Source organism: Benincasa hispida, chromosome 3 (genome assembly GCF_027475165.1).
Source record: "Benincasa hispida cultivar pf3 chromosome 3, pf3_genome.v1.1, whole genome shotgun sequence".
Classification (NCBI taxonomy): Eukaryota; Viridiplantae; Streptophyta; class Magnoliopsida; order Cucurbitales; family Cucurbitaceae; genus Benincasa; species Benincasa hispida.
Genome location: NC_143480.1, coordinates 23123904 through 23144813, shown reverse-complemented (window position 1 = coordinate 23144813; position 20910 = coordinate 23123904). Strand labels below are relative to the sequence as shown.

Sequence of the window (20910 nt, the reverse complement as noted above, 5' to 3'; positions counted from 1 at the left end):
GCTTTCAAAAAGTTATTTTTATTTTTGGAATTTGACTAAGAATTCAACCATTATACAAAGATACAAATCATTGTAAGAAACGTAGATGAATCAGACTTAATTTTCAAAAAATCAAAAATAAAAAATCAAATGATTAACAAACGGATCTAAATCATTACCAAACAAAATCTAAGTAATTAACCACCACTATAGAAGTAATTATTTAAGAAATTGTAATATAAGGACGGGGAAATTAACTTACTGAAAAGCTCAAGGTTATTCACGCCTTCAAGTGTCTAAACTATGCGTGCATATATAAATTACTAAATATTTTCCATGTTTGATAATATAAAACTTTTTGTTTAACATTATATGATCGTCAATATGAATATAGGTTAATTAGTTAGGACATATACATCTGATCAAAATAGCATGTATTCAAATTCTCTTATCCACGGATTATTAAATTAAAAATACTATTAAATATTCATTACCTTATCGTTGAATTAGTTTGCTGCTTAATTTGACAAAATAAACAATGTCAACAAGTTAATATTTTACGAACATTATGTTAAATGGAACTTAATTGACTAGTCAATGTCAAAAGTTGTTATTAAAGGTAACAACAATTAAATTCGTGAATCCGAATGTATGTTTATTTAAAAAAAAAACAAATAAACAAACAAAAGTTCAGTTGGTTTTATTTTAATGAGAAATTATAAAGTTTCAAAAGTTTTTCTTTATTTAGTTAAAAGAAAAAAAAAATCAAAAGTTGGTCGTGGACAGTGGCTGCCCCTGCTTTATAATAACAATATAAGATCCATGTTTAATGCGTATTAAAATATGAAACATGTAACAACATTTTAGAGAGAGAAGAAAAAGGAGATCACTGCATATATCTTTTTGATTATGCCACGAAAAGATTTTATCATTTTAAAAGTATATACCTAATAAAACAATCATTTTTTTTTCGAAACAGGTTCAAATAAAAATATATTTATGAGAAATAAAAATTACTTTTCATCCTTTTACGTTCATGAAAGTAACAATTTTTGTACTTTCAATGATGTAGGATCCGTTTGATAACTATTTGGTTTTTGAATTTTTATTTTTAAAAATTAAACTCATAGACATTACTTATATCCCCATATTTCTTCATTTGTTATCAACTCTTTATCAATGATTTAAGAAATCAAGTCAAATTTTAAAAACTAAAAAAAGTAGTTTTTAAAAACTTATTTTTGTTTTTGAATTTGGCTAAGAATTCAACCTTGTATTAGAAAGATGCAAATCATTGTAAAAAAATAAGAAGGAAATAAGCTAAATTTTAAAAACCAAAAATAAAAAATGAAATTGTTACCAAACAGGGTCGTAATAATTTAGTTTGATGAGGTTTAGTATATAATAAGGGACCTTTTTAAACATAAAAAAATATTTAAAAATATTTACACTTTATAGCAAAAAGTTCCAAAAGTACAAAACACTTTTAAAAATTTTCCTATGAAGAATGAATATTTTTTGGATTTTTCTATTCATAAGAATTCTCCCTTTAAAATTTATCATCATTTAATTTTTATTGTGAAAATGTGTAACGACCCGACCTTTTGAGTACTCTGATAAGGGTCGTTACTCATAATTACATATTTACATTCAAAACATTTTGACTATTGAGGAAAATAAATGTTCATTAAAATAATAAATACAGTTTTTCAAAATAAATAAGAAATAAGAAAAACCTTTATTCGGGGCCCCTAAAATAATGAAGAAAAGTAACTTAAACAAATAAAATTTTGACCAACATCGAGTTTCAAATCAAAACTTTTAAATAGCTTGAAAACGTAAACTGAGTAGAAACGATTTATATGTTCCATATGACACGATCACAGGTCCCTCTCGTCACTCGCCAGTTCGTTCCTATCATTACCTGAAAAACATAAATTAAGAAATGTTGAGTATAAAATACTCAGTAAGTGATCCCACTACCGGGATCAGGCTATGCATCCACGAGTAGGGAATGATGAGCCCGTGGTTCAAACAACTACATCTATCTTAGATGATGAAAAGAAACCAAATGACGTACTATCTTGCCACGCATGTCTAGCGGCCCGTAGGCACACTGTCAAACATGAAAATAACATGAACATGAACCCGTCGACTTACGCATGTCTAGCGGCTCGTAGGCACACCGTTAAACATGAAAATAACATGAACGTGAACCCGTTGACTCACGCACGTCTAGTGGCCCGTAGGCACACCATCAAACATGGAAAATAACATGAACGTAAACCTGTCGACTCACGCATGTCTAGCAGCCTGTAGGCACATCGTTAAACATGAAAAATAACATTAATGTGAACCTGTCGACTCACGCATGTCTAGCGGCCCGTTGGCACCCCATCAAACATGAAATTAGACCCGTCGGTCCTCTGAAATAAAACATGCGTCAAGGCGAGACAGTAAACAACCCTATTGGTCTATTCATGCATCACATACATAATTTCAATACTGATTAGAAATTCGAACATGCTCATAATACTCATAACTGTCGTACAACAAGTATATCACAACGAAAAAATCATGCTTCTAAAGTCCATTAATTAACTTTATCTAATCTAGGACGCCTGACACGAAGGCACCGGTAATAGTACCACTTACCTCAACTTGGTCACAAAAGTCTACGCAAATAATTCCTTAAAACTTTTGGAAAACTTGAATCAACCCAAAGTTGTGGCTTGGTCCAAGACAAATTCCAAAACTTGATTTAATTAGTCAATCGTCTTTACCAATTTTTTGCAAAACGAAAATTGGTCTCTAGCTTGATGGTCAATGCCTTAAAACTTCCAAATCTTGAATCCAAGGTTTTCCTCAAATTTTCGGCAAAGATCGGGCAGTGGCGGTAGATGGCGCGTCGGATCGTGGATACTATAGATAGGTAGCAGGTGTTGTTGTCGGACGACATAAATTGTTTAAGCTAGCGGCTGGCAGTGAGGGTTTTGTATGAGGAGGGTTTGCAAGAGTGAGAGAGAACAGGAATTTCTAGTTTTATAGATTTTATTCAGCAGCGATTACGAACAAACTAAAGCTTCAAACAACGATCTAACCGTTCAAAATGAAACTCTATATGTCTCGAAACCAAATTTGAGTACGATCCAATGGTTCAAACTCTGGCAATCGACAATTTTGTGAAAACTGTCGCTGAAAAATCAAATTGCTTTCTCTCCAATTTTTTACCTCTTTTCACTATCATTTATTTCGAAAAAATCTCAATTCTTTTTTTTTTTTTTTTCAAAATTTGAAAAGATAAATAAAATATTTTATCACAATATCTCCAAAATCTCCAAAGATTCTATTAAATTTAGAAATCAATTAACGTTTCAAATATATTAATTTAAGCTTCAAAAACCAAAAGTAAAGGACACAAGATCATCAATTTGATACAAATTAAATTCTTCCAAAGATTTAAATCAATTCAAAACCACATGAAATTAATCATCTCTTTTAATTTTTTTTAAAGTTGGTTCTAAAATCCAAAATCAAAGGAAGCAAAATTCAATATTTTCAAGATAATTAGTTCGAAAATCTAATCAATTAAATTCAATTTAACCAATAAATTTTTTTCAATTATTTCAATCTAACCTCAATTAAACCAAATGAAAGAGAAATTTAAACTCAATAACTTTAGATAATTAACTTAAATTTTTCTGAAATTCAGGATGTTACAAAATGATTGTTGATAAATTTCTTACACACGTTGAATTGATAAAGTAATTAGGGACCCCAAATTGGTATATTAGTTACAAAATCTAAATTGTTAAGTAACAGAAATTGCATTTAATTTTAATGAAATTTCTTATTACTATATTGCATTCTTACATATTTGAAATGGGAAAATTAAAAGGGTATTGTTCTTTTAGAAACTATTTAGGAAAATATTGTTGTTTTCAAATTATTTGTAAAAATATTGTTGTTGTTTTTTTTTTAAATAAGTCGATGGTTGAAAATTCGACCTAGATAGGTCGAATTTTGAACCCTTAATTATCATTTCAGAGACCTTCCTCTATCAAAAGATCATATTTCTAAGTTTTCATAGGGTCCCCCTAGAATTCCTTCCAAAGCTTGTTGAATAATTTTTACGGATTCTGTCATCTCAGCAAGTCTAACTAAATAACGAGCTAATGAATCTCCTTCTAACCACTGAACTTCCCAATAAAATTCGAGAGCGAGAGCGAAATAGCGAGATTTTGATAGAGAACGAGAATACCGTACAAATTTTCCCATTCTTTTCCTTTTTAATTATTACACATTCCACCTTCTTCTTTCTAATCCTTTCTTTTAAAAAAAAAAAAAAAAAAAATTCTATTTTATAAAAACAATTTCTAAAAATATTTTATTATTTTATTTAAACTCTAAAAAGAATAAATTAAAAAAATAACTCATAAAAATAAAAAAAAAATGTAAATTAAATATCTCATTTATATAAAAATAATTACAAAAATCAATGGGTCCCACGAGGCGGACGTTGTCGATTTCGAGCTAGTTGTCGTCGTCGACTTCGAACTTGAGGTTGCTCGGGTTCTTCTTGATGTTGCTTTGGTACCTTTGCAGGCGCTTTATAATATAAATATTCATTATGTTCTCCACGACCCCGACCATGTCCATGCATGTATGAAGACGAAGGACCAGCCTCTGAGTCATAATGTCCTGAACCAAATGCTGGCATCATCATCATCGGACTAACATAATCAGTTTGACTCTGCGTCTGCGTCATAGGGGGCAACTCTTCCACATTATGTGTAACCTCATCAAACTCATCCTCTTCCTGAACAGGTCCTCTACGTCTAGGAGCTGGTGGAGGAACAATAGGTATATCATACATATAATGAATTTCCTCCATATAGCTTTGGTTGTCACTACATATAGCAAGAACCTGGTTCGGATCATTCGCAACCTCACGGAGTCTACTATTGTTTGATCTCTGGGAATTATAAAACAATTAGACAATATTTAAAATAAATTTAAATTAAAAAAATTAGATAATATTCATTTATTTACCAGATGACCCACAGCTGCTCCCGAACGAGTGACGTAGCGCCTTGTGATATTATTATATTAATGAATATATTCTGGAGTGACATCTGTGTCAAACTGTTCAAGAGAAACCCCCACTGCAATAAACCTTGTACGATAGTGCCATCGCACTACCAAATGTACAACTTTTTCGGACCAATCTCCAGTCCTTAGGTCAATATCATGCAGTATGGGTTCAGTATTATAAGGCGATGGGATCATGCTGAAAACCGTGGAAGATGTCACTCACCAATGTGAAAACATATGAGAGGACTCATTGTCCGCCATATGTTTTGACCATTCGTACAAAAATTAGACAAAGTATGCACAATAATTTTGTGCGGCTCCCAAATAACCTGAAACACAAAATATTATATTAGAGAATATTAAAGACAAATACAATAAAAATATGAATAAAATAATTAATTAGGTTTAGTGTAATGTACCTGTTCAGGTTGAAGCAGATCAAATATATATCTATACTGGTTGACTACATGTGTGGCTGTCCTAGTCACACAAAATTTGTCTCTCCACCTAAATTTTTAAATTGATAATTTAGCATTTAAATTAACTAGATTAGTGATATAAAAATTAAATTGAATTAAAACAACATATCGAGAACCGTAGGCTCGTCCAACTAACTGAGGTCATTAACATGATATAGCTGTGGAGCCATTGTTGAAAATCGCTCCCAAGCCCATAGTTGCAAAAGTATGAGAGGCCCAGCTATCTCTCGAACCTCAAGTCTTGTTGCTTTGCATAGTTGCCTATACAACCATGCCAAGCATGCTCCACCCCACGAATACCGCCCCGCATCATGGAGGTTAGTTAACAGTAACAGGAACATCAAGTGAACAAAATGACTTGATTTATCTAAAAACAAAATTCCACCCATCATTTGTAGTATATATGCTCGCGTATATCTTATGACGATTTTCTCGTCTGCATCATCTGTGAACTCACAAAATTGTGTTCCTAACCATATTAAACTTAACCTCGATCCTTTAATCTTGTTGGCAAGTGGGGTCGCACCGAGGTACATTTGACAAACTTCTAACCAGTCATCGTACATCACTCCGGTGACCGACTCACTGTCAACAGGTAACCCCAACAACATTTCTATGTCTTGTAGAGTGATAGTGCACTCTCCAACAGACATATGGAATGTATGCATCTCGGGCCTCCATCTCTTAACCAAGGCTGTGATCAGATGATTGAGGAGAGTAACATTTAGCATACGTTGACAATTTGTAGAGTGATAGTGTACACTTCTATGTCTTGTAGAGTGATAGTGTACTGTTCATGTAATAAGTGGCAAGCATTCGGCATTCCATGCTCGCATTTTATGGTCGTTTGCTCACATTTTAACATGAACTACAAAGATTTTATTGAGAACTACTACAAATTGTCAACGTATGCTAAATGTTACTCTCCTCAATTTCAACCTGTACCGCATGAAGATTACTGGATCACACACCCTAATATGCCTGTCTTACATCCTGATCCATCGTTGTTGAGAAGACCTGGTAGACCGAAAAGTTCACGTTATCACAACGAGATGGATTGAACAGAACCAACCACTCGATAACGATGTGGATTTTATAACTAGTTAGGACATAATCGAAGGAAGTGTCCTTCGTTACTAAGACGGACTCCAGATAATTAGGGATCGAATAATAAATAAATTTTTTTATTATATATTCATTATAGTATAATAATCTAATATATTCAATTCATAGTATAATAATCTAGTATATTCAATTTATTCAATTTATTGTCTAATGATTATTCAATTATAGTATAATAACCTAATATATTTAATTTGTTGTCTAATGATTATTCAATTATAGTATAATAATCTAATATATTTAATTTGTTGTCTAATGATTATTCAATTATAGTATAATAATCTAATATATTCAATTAGAGTTTAATAATTATTCAATTATAGTATGATTATTAGCTCTTTTATATATATATATATATATACATATATATATATTTCTATGGAAAGTTCAAATAAAGTGAAGACTCTCGCTCTCTCCTAAGATCTCGCTCTCTTCTTTTATCTTGCTCTCTCACTCTCGCTCTCTCTTAAGATCTCGCTCTCTCAATCTCGCTCTCTCTCAATATCTCACTCTCTGTTATTGTTGTTATTTTTCCATTAATGATTACTAGCTTTCATTTCTTCTGGAACAATCACAAACACTTTTTTTATTATGGATCTACTACCAGAAACTCGATGCGTAATCTTAGCACTCAATGTGTATTCTTGAATAATCTCATTTTTCAATTATTCAACCATTTCATTTTTACCAAGTTCAATGTTAGTCAGATTAGTCATCTCGCTCTCTCCAACATTCTCGCTTTGAATCTCGCTCTCTCCTTAATCTGCTTCAGCCTACTTATCTCTTAATTTCTTTGAAGTTTCGACATGTGTGTAACCTTCGACAACCTAATATACAAAATTTTGTTCGTAGACAAAGCTAATTCGGAATTGTCTTTCATTCCAAGGCATAACTTGTATCCATGCGCTTCATATTCTCCTGGAGTTTGCTCCAAAAAATATAGCCATCCCCACCCCCTCACGTCAATCCCACAAGCCTCCATCTAATTCGAAATGATAAAAAATGCATAGCAGCCCGAGTACACAGATACATATAGTATATCATCTCATTACTTTATTTCCTCTATGAGAGAAAAAGAAAAGTAATAAACCTGCAATCTCGAGGGTGGATGTGTGTCGAAACTTTAACCTTCAACAACCTAAGCGAGATTCGCGAGATTTCCCTTGTCGAGGGTTGAAGTTTCAGCCTATGTATTGTTTTCAAGTTTTTCTTTGTTTGTCGAGTTCTCAACGTTCGACCTCCACATTAGTCGAGTTCTTAACATTCGACCTCTAGCCTCGAACTCCCAAAACAACAATATTTCTCTAATAAGTTTCAAAACAACAATATTTCTCTAATAAGTTTTGAAAACAACAATATTAATATTAAAGGTTCTATTTGAAAGTATACTGAAACTAATAAAACTAATTATGAAAGTACTCATCTCACGAACTGTCATCAATTTGAATTACACGTTTTTTTTACTAGAAGTCAAAATAAAAAAATTAAAAGAAAAAAAAAGACCATTTTTTACTACATTACTAATCTTCTATCAGTATATTGATTGCAAATCATGCGTTGCACTTGTTTTATAAAAGACAAACGTGCATGGCACTCGGCAATTAATCAATTTTTCTTTTAAAGTTGAATTAAACAAAAATAGATTTTCTGTACTCAAAATAAATAAATAAATAAATAAATTTTAGATTTGTGATTTGGACAATATCTTCGTAAATAAGGTTTCGTTTAGTAACCTTTTTATTTTTTAAAATTAAGTCTATGGACATTACTTTTGCCTTCAAATTTATTCTTTTATTATCTACTTTTCACTAATGGTTTAAAAAACTAAGCCAAATTTTGAGAATTGAAAAAATAGCTTTCAAAAAGTTGTTTTTGTTTTTGGAATTTGGCTAAGAATTCAACCATTTTAAAAATTTATTGTAACAAATGTGAATGAAATAGGTTTAATTTTTAGAAAAAAAAAAATAAAAAATCAAATAATTATAAGCCTAAACTTTAATTTTTTGTTTTTTTGGACAAATATAGTTTCTTTAAAAACTTGAAACTTCTACGTGAAGGACAAACAGGGTCGCCAAGATCCCTGAGAGATCCCCCTTGTGAAGTTCAAACTAGCTTAGTGGCGAGGCTTATTAACCCTTAATACCTAGTTGACTTGACTTTGTGGACCCAGCATGGACTTGACCGACTTGACTTCATTGAGACTAAATTACTAGTCCATTTCATTGCAATTGTCATGGAAACTCCCTTCGACGCTTGCCCGTGAACATGGAATCCTTTTTTCTCGATGGATACAGAGAGATTGTTTTTGACTCTACCTCAGGACTAAGTCTGGAAAGTGACATCGAGTTTGGAATGATATTGAAAGAATATGTATTTATGAGCACTTTATTGTTAGAAGAAGTCTCAATTTATACCTTTAAATTTTATGAGTGATATCAATCTAAATTCTGAATTAATGATTATATAAATTTAAGTCTAAGTTTTTGTTGATGCCAAATTTTAACCTAGAAAAAATGCATCTGACTTTCACATGGCAACAACGATAAATTTGTAATTTTGGGAAGAGAGCACTTGCAAAACAAAGAAAAAGGATTTCGATGCCTAAGTCAGTAAGAGAACTATCATAGAGAAGAAGTCATAAGTTCTTAGATCAAGAACCCAGATCAAGATCCAATTCAAGTTTCTATTCCAAGTTACCTCATATGGATTTATAATGATATATTTATCGGGAGAATGAGATAGAGTTCACCTTTTCCTATTATGATAAGAATGAGATAAATCTTTCCTAATCCTAATCAGTTAGAATTAGATATGACTAGATAAATCCACTTTATCTACTATTTATCTTTCCTTATCTTTTCCTAATTTTTTTGCCTATATCGTTACAAGTCCAAATTCATCCACAAAATTAGCCCTCACTCCCAAGTTGGAATTCATTGCTCAACTTTTTTATAGCTAGTTGGACACTTGGAGTTCAACTTGGGAATACTGTTATCTTAAAGCACACAATTTTACAAGATAAAAAAGAATGTAACAAAATAAATGAGCATATTTAAGTTAGCAATTAATAACAAAACTCACTAATAAATCTCAGATTAGAAAATTTCAAGTTTGAAATAAAACTTATCTGGGATTCCATATTCGATAGAAATATTCAAGGTTGAAACACTTTATTTTTTTTATTCCAATTTAAGTCCCCACTATTTTGCATATTTCATGATCGTCTTTGTTATAACCTCTAAGATTTGTCTTTTTGTTGGTTTTTGACTATGGGTTGAAATTAACCAATGTCTTTTACGATAAGAGACTTTTTCACCCTTGGAGTTTGTCTTTTCTTTGGTTTATGACTATATAGATGTGAAATTTCCAATGTCTAGCATAAGACTTTTTCCTTGGGTGAACAAGTTCAAACTGGTCTTGATTTTCTTAATTTTGGAGTAGAAAGTATAACATTCCAAGTTCTCGAAAAAAAGCTAATTATCTCTAATTATTAAGTTTTGGTTTCCCATTAATTTTAGGAGTTTAGATTAAATTGAGATAATTGTAAAACCTCATCAGTTAATTTGAATTTAATTGATCAAAGGATTGAATTAATTATCTTGAAAATATTGGGTTTTACTTCCTATTGATTTTAGAGATAATTGATTTATTTGGTTTTAATTGATATTTTAATTTGTTAATTAAGAAGGTAGAGGAGAAGAATTTTGAATTATGAAAGGGTTTAAATTGAAATTGGAATTTAAAATCCAAAAAGGATTTGGATTTTGGAATTGGATCTTATTAAGGAAAAGGGAAAAGGGTTTTTAAAAATATACATTTGAGTGAGTGCCTAAAGTTCGAGAAAAAGAAAAAAGAGCTATTATATAAGAGATACATCAGTAAGCATGTTTAAAAATAAAAAATAAAAAAGGTAACTTTCATCTTCCTTCACTTAAGTATGTCGGTCGGTTCCTCTCCTCCATGTCTGTTCATTTCCATCGTCGTCCCGTCCTCGTAGCAAGAAGTCGTCGTCGTCTCCGTGTTGAGTTTTATGTCCTAAAAACTCACAGTCTGTAAGATGATAAACATTTTCTATAATCAACATACTTGTTATTGATTTCATAAATTGTACGAAGTCTAAATCCAATAAACTGAGACCCATGAATATTGTATGAATACTTGAACTTTATGTGGAGACATAAGAGTGGATTAGATTTGAGTAAATAGTCAAAATGATCTATGGTACATGAATAAGGTTGGGTACCTTATTCTGGTATCACCATTGGATGCGGCCTACTCTATAGTTGTTACAAAGAGTTGTAAAGTACTACATACGACGTGATCCTAATTCGTACATGTTATGACATGAGGAGTGAAGGCGTCCTATGCAATGAGTTTGCATAAGATCAGGACCAAGAAATAAGTCACTCTTATTTTATAACGTTGCGTACTGTTTAAGACTGACTATTTCACCTATATAACCTAAGTTAACTCGATCTTAATGTTGGGCTAGCTATGAACTCCTGTTTGTTCGGGATTATCCTTTGATTTGCAAACGGTGAGATAGTCCAACAATACTGCTCAATAAACTTACCATTTTGGGGATAAGACCAGATGAATAGTTGGGGACATAGCTTTCCAAGATGAAGTTCACGCCTACCCGATTTAGGGATAGGAGAAATGTTGTTCTCTCAAGTACTGAATCCAAGTCTTGAACAAGGGGTCCTACCCTCTCACTGGGCTGAGAGAGTTTAGTTTAGTGATTGGATCACAAACTAGTTGTTCATTAGAGGATCAGTAGGGACTTGAAAAATAAGATGTAATCTCGGGGGTAAAACAGATATTTGACCCAACTATTATTACAAACAACCTGTGAAGGGTCGACTTGCTGATTATGGTTAAATCATGTGGGCATAAAATATCTACAGTGAAGGGAGTGCAACTATGGGCTTTAGTGGAGTGACCCATTAGTTAACGAATGGGAATTAATTTGGTCTAATGAGTTTAGCTAATTAATCTCGGATCGTTGGAGCCCATGATCTGTAGGTCCACGAGGTTCCTCTATTAGCTCGTAACGGACTAGCTCTAGAATAACGTGATAAGTTAATTTGAATAATTCAAATTAGAATTAAGGGAGCTAGTAATTATATGAGATATAATTATATGTTTAATTTTAGAATTAAACAGAATAGGAGAATTTATATATTTAAATATGATTTAAATATATAAAGATGAATATGTGTTAAAATTAATTTAATATTTGATATTAAATTAATTAAATTTTATTTAATAATTAATTTATGAAATTAATAAATTTTTTCATTTTTAAAATCAAATAAATTTTTTAAATCAAAATTTTGATTTTATGATAAAATTGAAAAAAATAAAACAAACAAAACACATCAAATGGAAAAAGAGGTTTTTCCATTATCCATCACCAAGTAGCTCACTCAAATGACATTATATTTGTCTTATCTTCTCCAAGCATGAGCTACAATTCATGCAACTCTTCTCTTTGCATATTGATCTGCAATATAATGAAAAGATTGGAGTGAAAATCGGGCATGCAATCTATAGAGAATTTTAGAGAAAATTCGGGTTGAAGAAAGAGTTCTTCAACAAGGTTGCTGCAGTGAGTTTTTCTCCTTCTACCCTTGATTCAAGCTTGTTTTGAGTCCCACAACTCAATCTAGAGCATCAAGAGAATAGTGGGAAAGTTCTTGAGGTGGTCTACAACAAGATTTGGAGAAGATAGCAGCTAATGAAAGAGCTTTGAAGAAGTTCTACAAAAGGTATGTTTTAAAACTCATTTTTCCTGCAAAAACACGCTTTATATTTTGCCAAAATTAGTGAATTTGAGTGCTTAGATGATCTTTATGCTTCCGCTACTGTTGATACAATCTTACGCTCAGGTGATCGCATGCCTCCCTCTACAAGCTGCTTGCGTTGTCTAGCCATTAGATGTCCCAACACATTTTATCCGTGAGTCATCAAGTTGACGCCCAGTCGTCTACCGCTACCTTATCTTCGACCTTAGGGTCTCTAAAACCTTCTGTAGATGCTCCTTATGCTCTGCCTCTGTCTTGGAGTAAACCAAGATATCGTCAATAAAAACTATCACAAAAGTTTCAAGGAATTCCTTGAACACCCTATTCATTAGGTCCATAAACACTATCGAGGCATTTATCAGGCCAAACAACATTACAATAAACTCATAATGTCTATATCTAGAATGGAATGTAGTCTTGGGAATGTCACTATCCTTTATTCTCAACTAGTGGTATCCTGAACGAAGATCAATCTTAGAGAAAACTGTAGCTCCTTATAATTGATCGAACAAGTAATCAATCCTGAGAAGAGGGTACTTGTTCTTGATGGTTACTTTGTTCAACTCTCTATAGTCAATATATAGGCATAGTGACCCATCCTTGTTCCTCATAAATAACACTGGTATACCCCAAGGTGATACACTTGGTTATATGAAACCCTTATCAAGCAATTCCTGCAACTGAATCTTGAGCTCCTTCAGCTCCACTGGAGCCATTCTATATGGAGCCATTAAGATAGGGGTAGTGTCCGACTCCAACTCGATTGTAAAATCTATCTCCTGATATGGTGGCAACCCTGGGAGATCCTCTGGAAAAACATTTGGATAATCTCTTATCACTGGCTCTGAAGTCAAGGAGACTTCAGCTTCTCTGATGTCAACCACACTGGCCAAGATACTCCAGATACCTTGGTTGGGCAATTTGTTGGCTTTCATAGTTGAAATTATATTGAGGAAGACCATGGTCCCAACCCCATTAAACTTAAAACTAGCTCTCGTAGGAGGTTTAAAAATCACCTCCTTGGAGTAGTCTATACTGACATGGTTAGCAGCCAACCAATCCATGCCCAATATCGCATCAAAATCACGCATGTCCAAGACTATTAAAGTCATATCTAGCATACGATTCTCTAATTCAATCTGACATGTTGTTATCTTTTCTTTCGCTAACATAATTTCTCTAGACGGAGTAGAAACTGATAAAACATAGTGCAAAGGTTCTAACCCTAACATTGCATGCTTTACAAATACTAATGATATGAATGAATGAGATTGTCCAAAATCAAACAACACCAATGCATAGTGTCCTAAGATTGGAAGTGTATCTGTCACTACAATGTCTAACTTCTCTGCCTCCTTCCGAGTAGTAGAATAAACACAACCTTGTTATTGCTGGTGTTTGTTTGAATCCTCATGTCCATGACCTACAGATTGGGAACAACCTATCCAAAATCAAAACAACATCAAGATTTTAATAGTTCTTCAAAGGTACGTCTTGAAACCCATTAAATTCTGTTTGAGCATGCTTTCATTTATGCCAAAATTAATCAATTAGAGTGCTTATCGATCCTTGTCGTTTTCGCTGCTTATCGATCATGGTCATGGACATGCCCTCTCACAAAATCGAGTCCCTCTCGGGCCAGTGAGAGGGCATGGCCACTTGTTCAAAACCTAGAATCATCACTTAAGGGAACAACCTCTCTACTATTCTTAAAAGTGGGTAGGAGTGAATTCAGTCTTGCACCCTATGTCCCCAGCTATCTATCCAGTCTTACCCCTGAAATAAGAGGTTATTGAACCGACGCTGTTGAGCCAATCCTCACCTATGCAAATCTAAGGATAATTCCAAATAAACAGTAGTTTATAGTTAGTTCAGGATTAAGGTCAAGTTACCTAGGTCATCACTTTGAAATAGTCAGTCTTAAATAGTAAACAACTTTATAAAGTAAGATTGACTGATTTCGTGGTTCGATTTATAAAGTAAGATTGACTGATTTCGTGGTCCGATCTTGTACAAACCCTTTTGCACAAGGACACCCCCACTCCTCATGTCCCAACCGAACGAATTAGGATCACTTCGTTTGTAGCACTTTATAACTCTTTGTAACAACTATAGAGCAGGCCGCATCCAATAGTGTTACTAGAATAAGGTACCCAACCTTATTCATATACTATAGATCATTTTAACTATTTACTCGAACCTGGTCCACCTTTATGTCTATACATAAAGTTCAAGTACTCATCTAATAGTCAAGGGGCTTTTAGGTTTATTGAATTTCTAATAAGCAAAATATCTATTCAATAACACTTTATTGGATTTTCAGAACAAGTTCTATTGTTTACAAACCATGAGTTTTAGGATATAAAACCCAACATATTTTACATGATATGTTATGATCTGCACTGTGGGATCATTAATGAAATTTATGTATGGTGATACATGATTAGACCAGCATGGATGATCTACTCTCTTGCCTTGTTGCATGTTTTATTTCAGGGAACCGACAGGTCCAGTTTCATGTTTTGATGGTGCTCTTTTAGGCCACTAGATATGCGTGAGCCAATGGGTTCATTTACTGAAGGATCCCAATGAAGGGTCCTTAAGTGGAAGAGAAGGATCATCCCAATATTCCCAATTTTATAGAATACAAAATTTTATAGAGATGAAAAGGATCTATGCACTTAATTCAGAAATATAGCATGCTTAATAAAAAAAAATACAAAAAAATACAAAAAAAAAAAATTATGGTTTTAGAAACCTTTACTTTTTTAAGAACGTTTCTTCTTCTCTGTGAAAAATTCGTACGAAATCCAAATGAGCCAGATGGACACTACCACTTGGAAACCTTAGTATGCTCAAGCAGAGAACCCAGGAGGAGTGGGCTCTGACTATTTTGGATTTTTATGAGGGAAAGGAAAAAGATTGAGAGAAGAGAGGAGGAGCAGCAGAAGAATTTTTTTCTTCTAAGAACACAGAACCCTTCTATGTTGCAGGAAGAAGATGAAAAAAAACACCCAACCCCACCCCCTCTGTCAACCACCCACGTAATACGTGGGTGGAGAGAAAATTGGGGAAGGAAGTTAATTCCCTCCCAATAAATCAAATATAAAATAACTAATTTTTTTAAAAAATCAATTATTTAATATATATATATATATAATAACTAATTTATTGTACATATATACATAACTACATGTTATATCATATATAATATATAACCTATAGTTTTTATATTGTATCAAATACGATATAGCCTATAGTTTCAATTTGCTCTCACTAATGGCTTTTAATATAATCACATTTACATTAAATTTAATTATATGAATTCAATTCATATAATTACTATTTGAATCATATTCAAATATTTATTTCTTCTCATAAATACTTAATATTATAATGTATACCTTATAGTAATTATATCACATATAATTAAAATTTAATTCATTATATCATATATAATTAATTCTCTCAATTAATTTGAACAATCCAAATTAATCCAAAAACTAATTCTAATTTAATCCCGTTGAGCTATCGAGAGGACCTCATGGACCTGTAGCTTGAACCTCCAACGGTACGTGAATAATTAATTAAATTCTTTAATTAAATTATTCACCATCTGTTAACTGTCAGACACTCCATTAAAGATCGACAACTGCACTCTTCACACGATAGATATATTTATGTGTCTATTGGATATAACTAATCAATAGTACAATGACTCTTCACAAATTGCTCATAGGTACAGCTAGGCCAAAATTACCGTTTTCCCCCTGTAATTACATCTAACTTCTTATGTACAACTGATCCCTCTAAAGAACATTAAATCATAGTTCAATTATGATCAAACCCTCTCTCGGGCCAGGATAGGGTGTGGCGCCACATTGTTCAAGCCCCGAAATCTACTCTTAAGGGAGCAATTTATCTACTTGCCCCGACATTGGGGAAGGAGTGAATTCATTCTTGTGTAATTGTGTTCCCAACTCCCCAATTAGACGAATCCCTAAAATGGTAGGCTTGTAGAGTCGGCGATCTGGCCACTCTCACCCATACAAATCAAAGGACTGCCCTCATAGGCAGGAATTCACAACTCATTCAGGATTCAGGTTATGTTACCTATGGTCATCCTTGTAAGATGTAAGTCTTTATTATGAATGACATTATATAATGAGACTAAATATTTTGTGGTTCGGTCTTATACAAACTCCTTTGTATAGAATATCCCCGCTCTCATGTCTCCACATGAATTATCAGAATCAGATCATTTGTAGCACTTAGGCCATACTCGTAGTGTCACCAGGATAAGATATCTAGCCTTATCCATCTACTACAGACCATTTAGGTTATCACTTAAACATGATCCACTTGTATGTCTCTACATACTCGTTTAAGCTATTAAATAACCCTGGATGTTAGTTTATTGGTTTGTGGTTATTGCAACTAATTTTGAAATAAAACATCATATATTTTATTATATAAATAAATGTTTGTATATTACAATTATAAACTATAAGACCCTACGAGATTTAGGGCATCAAACCCAACAATCTTCACTTGACCTAAAGCTAGTGGGGCATACAATGTAAAAGTTAAACTATAATACAAAGTACACAAAGCAATAAACTAGGGCACAAACTGCCCAGTAAAATCTCCTACTTGCCCTAGTCTAAACGTGGCCTGTCCCATAGACCCATACTCTACAAGTGATCCTCAAACACCTTAGCCGTGAGGGCCTTTGTAAAAGGATCAACAACATTGTGTACCGAAGCTATCTGCATGACAATCATGTCTCCTTGATGACTAATCTCTCAGATGAGATGATACTTCCACTCTATGTGTTTATCGCGCTTGTGAATCCTAGGCTCTTGGGAATTAGCCACAACACGACTATTATCACAATAAAGTGTGATAGGCTTCAACATGTTTGGAACGAGTTCCAGATCTGTTAAGAATTTTCTAAGCCAAACAGCTTCCTTAGCAGCTTTACAAGCCGCCACATGTTCGACCTCCATAGTGGAGTCAACAATACGCCATTGCTTGTACTCCTCTATTAAGAGTGAACACTGATCCTGATGTGAATTTCCTAGAATCCTTATCAGACTGAAAATCAGAGCTCGTGTATCTAGTAAGGATCAGATCCTTAAAACCAAACACAAGCATGTAGTCCCTCGTTCTCTGTAGATACTTTTAACGGCGGTGAAGTGATCAAATCTTGGATTAGACTGGTATCTACTGACTATACCCACTACATAGCAAATGTTAGATCTAGTATATAACATCATATACATCAAGCTGCCAACAGTCGACACATAGGGGATCTGTCTCATCTTCTCGACCTTTTGAGGTTTCCTAGGACACTCTTCCTTAGACAATATCACTCTATGCTTGAAAAGCAGTAAACCTCTCTTGAAGTTCTACATGGAATACTTGACAAGCATTTTGTCAATGTACAGTGCTTGAGACAGAGCTCGCTTTTGTTCTTTCGATCTCGAAAAATCTGAATTCTCAGAACAAACTGAGCATTTCCCAAATATTTCATTTGGAATTGAGTCACTAGCTAATTCTTAACTTCAGTCAGTAAATCTACATCATTCCCAATAAGTAGGATATCATCTACATATAACACTATGAAAGCTACCGAATTGTTGATGATCCTCTTGTATACATAAGGCTCATTAACATTTTCATCAAAGTGATAAGATTTGATCGCAGTATCAAACCTTATGTTCCAAGATTGAGAAGCTTGCTTTAGTCCAAAAATGGACCAATTAAGCCTGCAAACCTTTTGCTCTTGACCTTGGGTTATGAAACCCTCAGGCTGCTCCGGTCTCCTCAAGATGTTCATTCAGAAAGGCAGACTTGACATCCATTTGCCAAATCTCATAGTCATAATATGACGCAATGGATAGGAGGATTATGATAGACTTCAGCATGGCAACAGGTGAGAAGGTTTCATCATAGTCGACTCCCTCAACCTGGGTATAACCCTTTGCCACTAGTCTAGTCGTGAAGGTTTGTACCTTCCCATCAGCACCCCATTTTCTCTTGTAGATCCATTTGAACCCTATAGATTTTACCCCATCAGGTTGATCTACAAGATCTCATACTGAATTGAAGTACATCGACTCCATTTCGAGATCCATAGCTTTGATCCATTCATCTTTGTCAACATCTTTCATTGCCTTATTGTAAGACAATAGATCCTCAACATCTTCGGCAGCTACCATAGCAAGGATTTCAGTTAAACCCATGTAATAGATATGTGGGTTCGCAACCCCCTATTGCATTGAGGTTCCTTCAACATTTGAGGTGGATTTTACCTATTAGATGATCCAACTTCAACAACTCTTATTAGAGTGTTGGGTTCTTCAACGATTCTTGTTGAAGGTTTAGTAGTTTCTTTGGAAAGTTCATTCAACACAATTTTACTGCGGGGCTTGTGCTCTTTTATGTGGTCTTCTTCAAGAAAAGTAGTGTTTGCTGATACAAAAACTTTGTTTTCTTTTGGATCGAATACCCACCTCTCGTTCCTTTGGGGTAGCCTACAAATAGGCACAATTTTGAACGAGATTCTAGTTTCTTAGGATTATCCACAAGCACATATGCTGGGCAACCTTAGATTCTGAAATGACGTAAACTAGCTTTACGACCATTCCATAACTCCAAAGGTGTTCTGGTAACACTCTTAGATGGAACACAGTTTAAAATATATGTTGTAGTCTCTACTGCATAGCCCCAAAACAAGTCAGGTAAGAAAGCATAACTCATCATAAATCGAACCATATCCAACATGGTTTGATTTCTCCGTCCTTTCTGATACACCATTCTGTTGAGGTGTACCAGGTGCTGAGAGTTAGAATATAATTCCATATTTATCAAATAGTTTTGGAATGTTAGATTCATAAACTCTCCACCTCGATGAGATCGAAATGTCTTTATTGTTTTACTTAATGCATTTTCAACTTCAATCTTGAATTCTTTAAAATTTTCAAAAGATTCAAACTTATGTTGTATTAAATAAACATACCCATATCTTGAATAATCATCAGTAAAAGTGATGAAATATTCATAACCTCTCATAGCTTTTACATTCATCGGACCATAGAGGTTTGAATGTACCAGCACGAGAGATTCTTTGGCCCTGTGACCTTTTCCAGTAAAGGGTCTTTTAGTCATTTTGCCTTCAAGACATGACTCACACAAGGTAAAGAATTTTCTTCTAACTCGCTTAGAAGTTCATTCTTCATCAATCTCTCAATCCTATTGAGATTAATGTGTCCTAACCTCATATGCCAAAGTTGGGCATTTTTTTAGGAGAAATTTTAAGCGTTTTATGTTGAGTTACTGCAGTTTTAACCATTTCAGTGTTATGGAGTGCCTTAGTAAGCATATAAAGGTTGTTTTCCAGTTTCGCAGAACAAATATCAACTCCATTTTTGGAAATAAACACTTCATTTACATTAAAGTTGATAATAAGACTGTTCAAGCAATCACTTTACAAAAATTAGGTTCCTTTTTAATCTAGGAGGTGCCAAAGTTGGGCCTTTTGAGGTCTTAAAGAGAATTGGCCTTGTACCTTATCGGTTAGCATTGCCACTATCTCTCTCTGCAGTTCATAATGTTTTTCATTTCTCTATATTAAGAAAGTATGTACCAAATCAATCTCATGTAGTAGATTATGAGCCTTTGCAGTTGAAAGAGAACTTAAGTTATGAGGAGAAGCCTGTTCGAATTCTCGCTAGGGAGGTGAAGACTTTACACGACAGGGGGATAGCACTAGTAAAAATTTTGTGGTAGTATCACCCGTTCGAGGAGGCTACATGGGAAAAAGAGGACGAGATGAGAGCCTAGTACCCAAAGCTTTTTCATGAATAAACTTTCAAGGGCGAAAGTTTCTTAAGGAAGAAAGAATGTAACATCCTGAGTTTTTGGAAAATAATTAAGATAATTATTTCTAATTATTAAGTTTTGGTTTCCCTTTAATTTTAGGAGTTTGAGATTAAATTGAGATAAATGTAAAGCCTCATAAGTATATTTGAATTTAATTGATTAGAGGATTGAATTAATTATCTTGAAAATATTGGAATTTACTTCCTTTGATTTTAGAGATAATTGATTTATTTGGTTTTAATTGATATTTTAATTTGTTAATTAAGAAGGTAGCAGAGAAGAGTTTGGAATTATGAAAAGGTTTTAAATTGAAATTGGAATTTAAAATCCTTAAAGGATTTGGATTCTAGAATTGGATTTTAATAAGGAAAAGGGAAGGGTTTTGTGAGTGCCTAGGGTTTGAGAAAAAGAAAAAAAAAATTATATAAAACATATCTTGGTGAGCGTGTTTTGAAAAAAATAAAAAAAAAAAGGGTAATTTTCATCTTCCTTCCCACCTGAGTGAATCGATCGGTTCCTCTCTCCCCTGTTTGTTTGTTTCC

At 33.5% G+C, this 20910-nt stretch overlaps 1 protein-coding gene across 1 annotated transcript; it reads right to left on the bottom strand.

Moving 5' to 3' along the window:
- Positions 1-13128: 13128 nt before the first annotated feature.
- LOC150037139 (uncharacterized) lies at positions 13129-13572 on the bottom strand. The gene has a single exon (XM_090311891.1). It carries the CDS (start codon positions 13570-13572, stop codon positions 13129-13131), a length of 444 nt encoding a protein of 147 aa, XP_090168017.1.
- Between the last annotated feature and the right edge of the window lie 7338 nt (positions 13573-20910).

Excerpts from the sequence above, each read along its gene's own strand:
- LOC150037139 (XM_090311891.1), bottom strand. The coding sequence starts at position 13,572 with ATGCGTGATTTTGATGCGATATTGGGCATGGATTGGTTGGCTGCTAAC.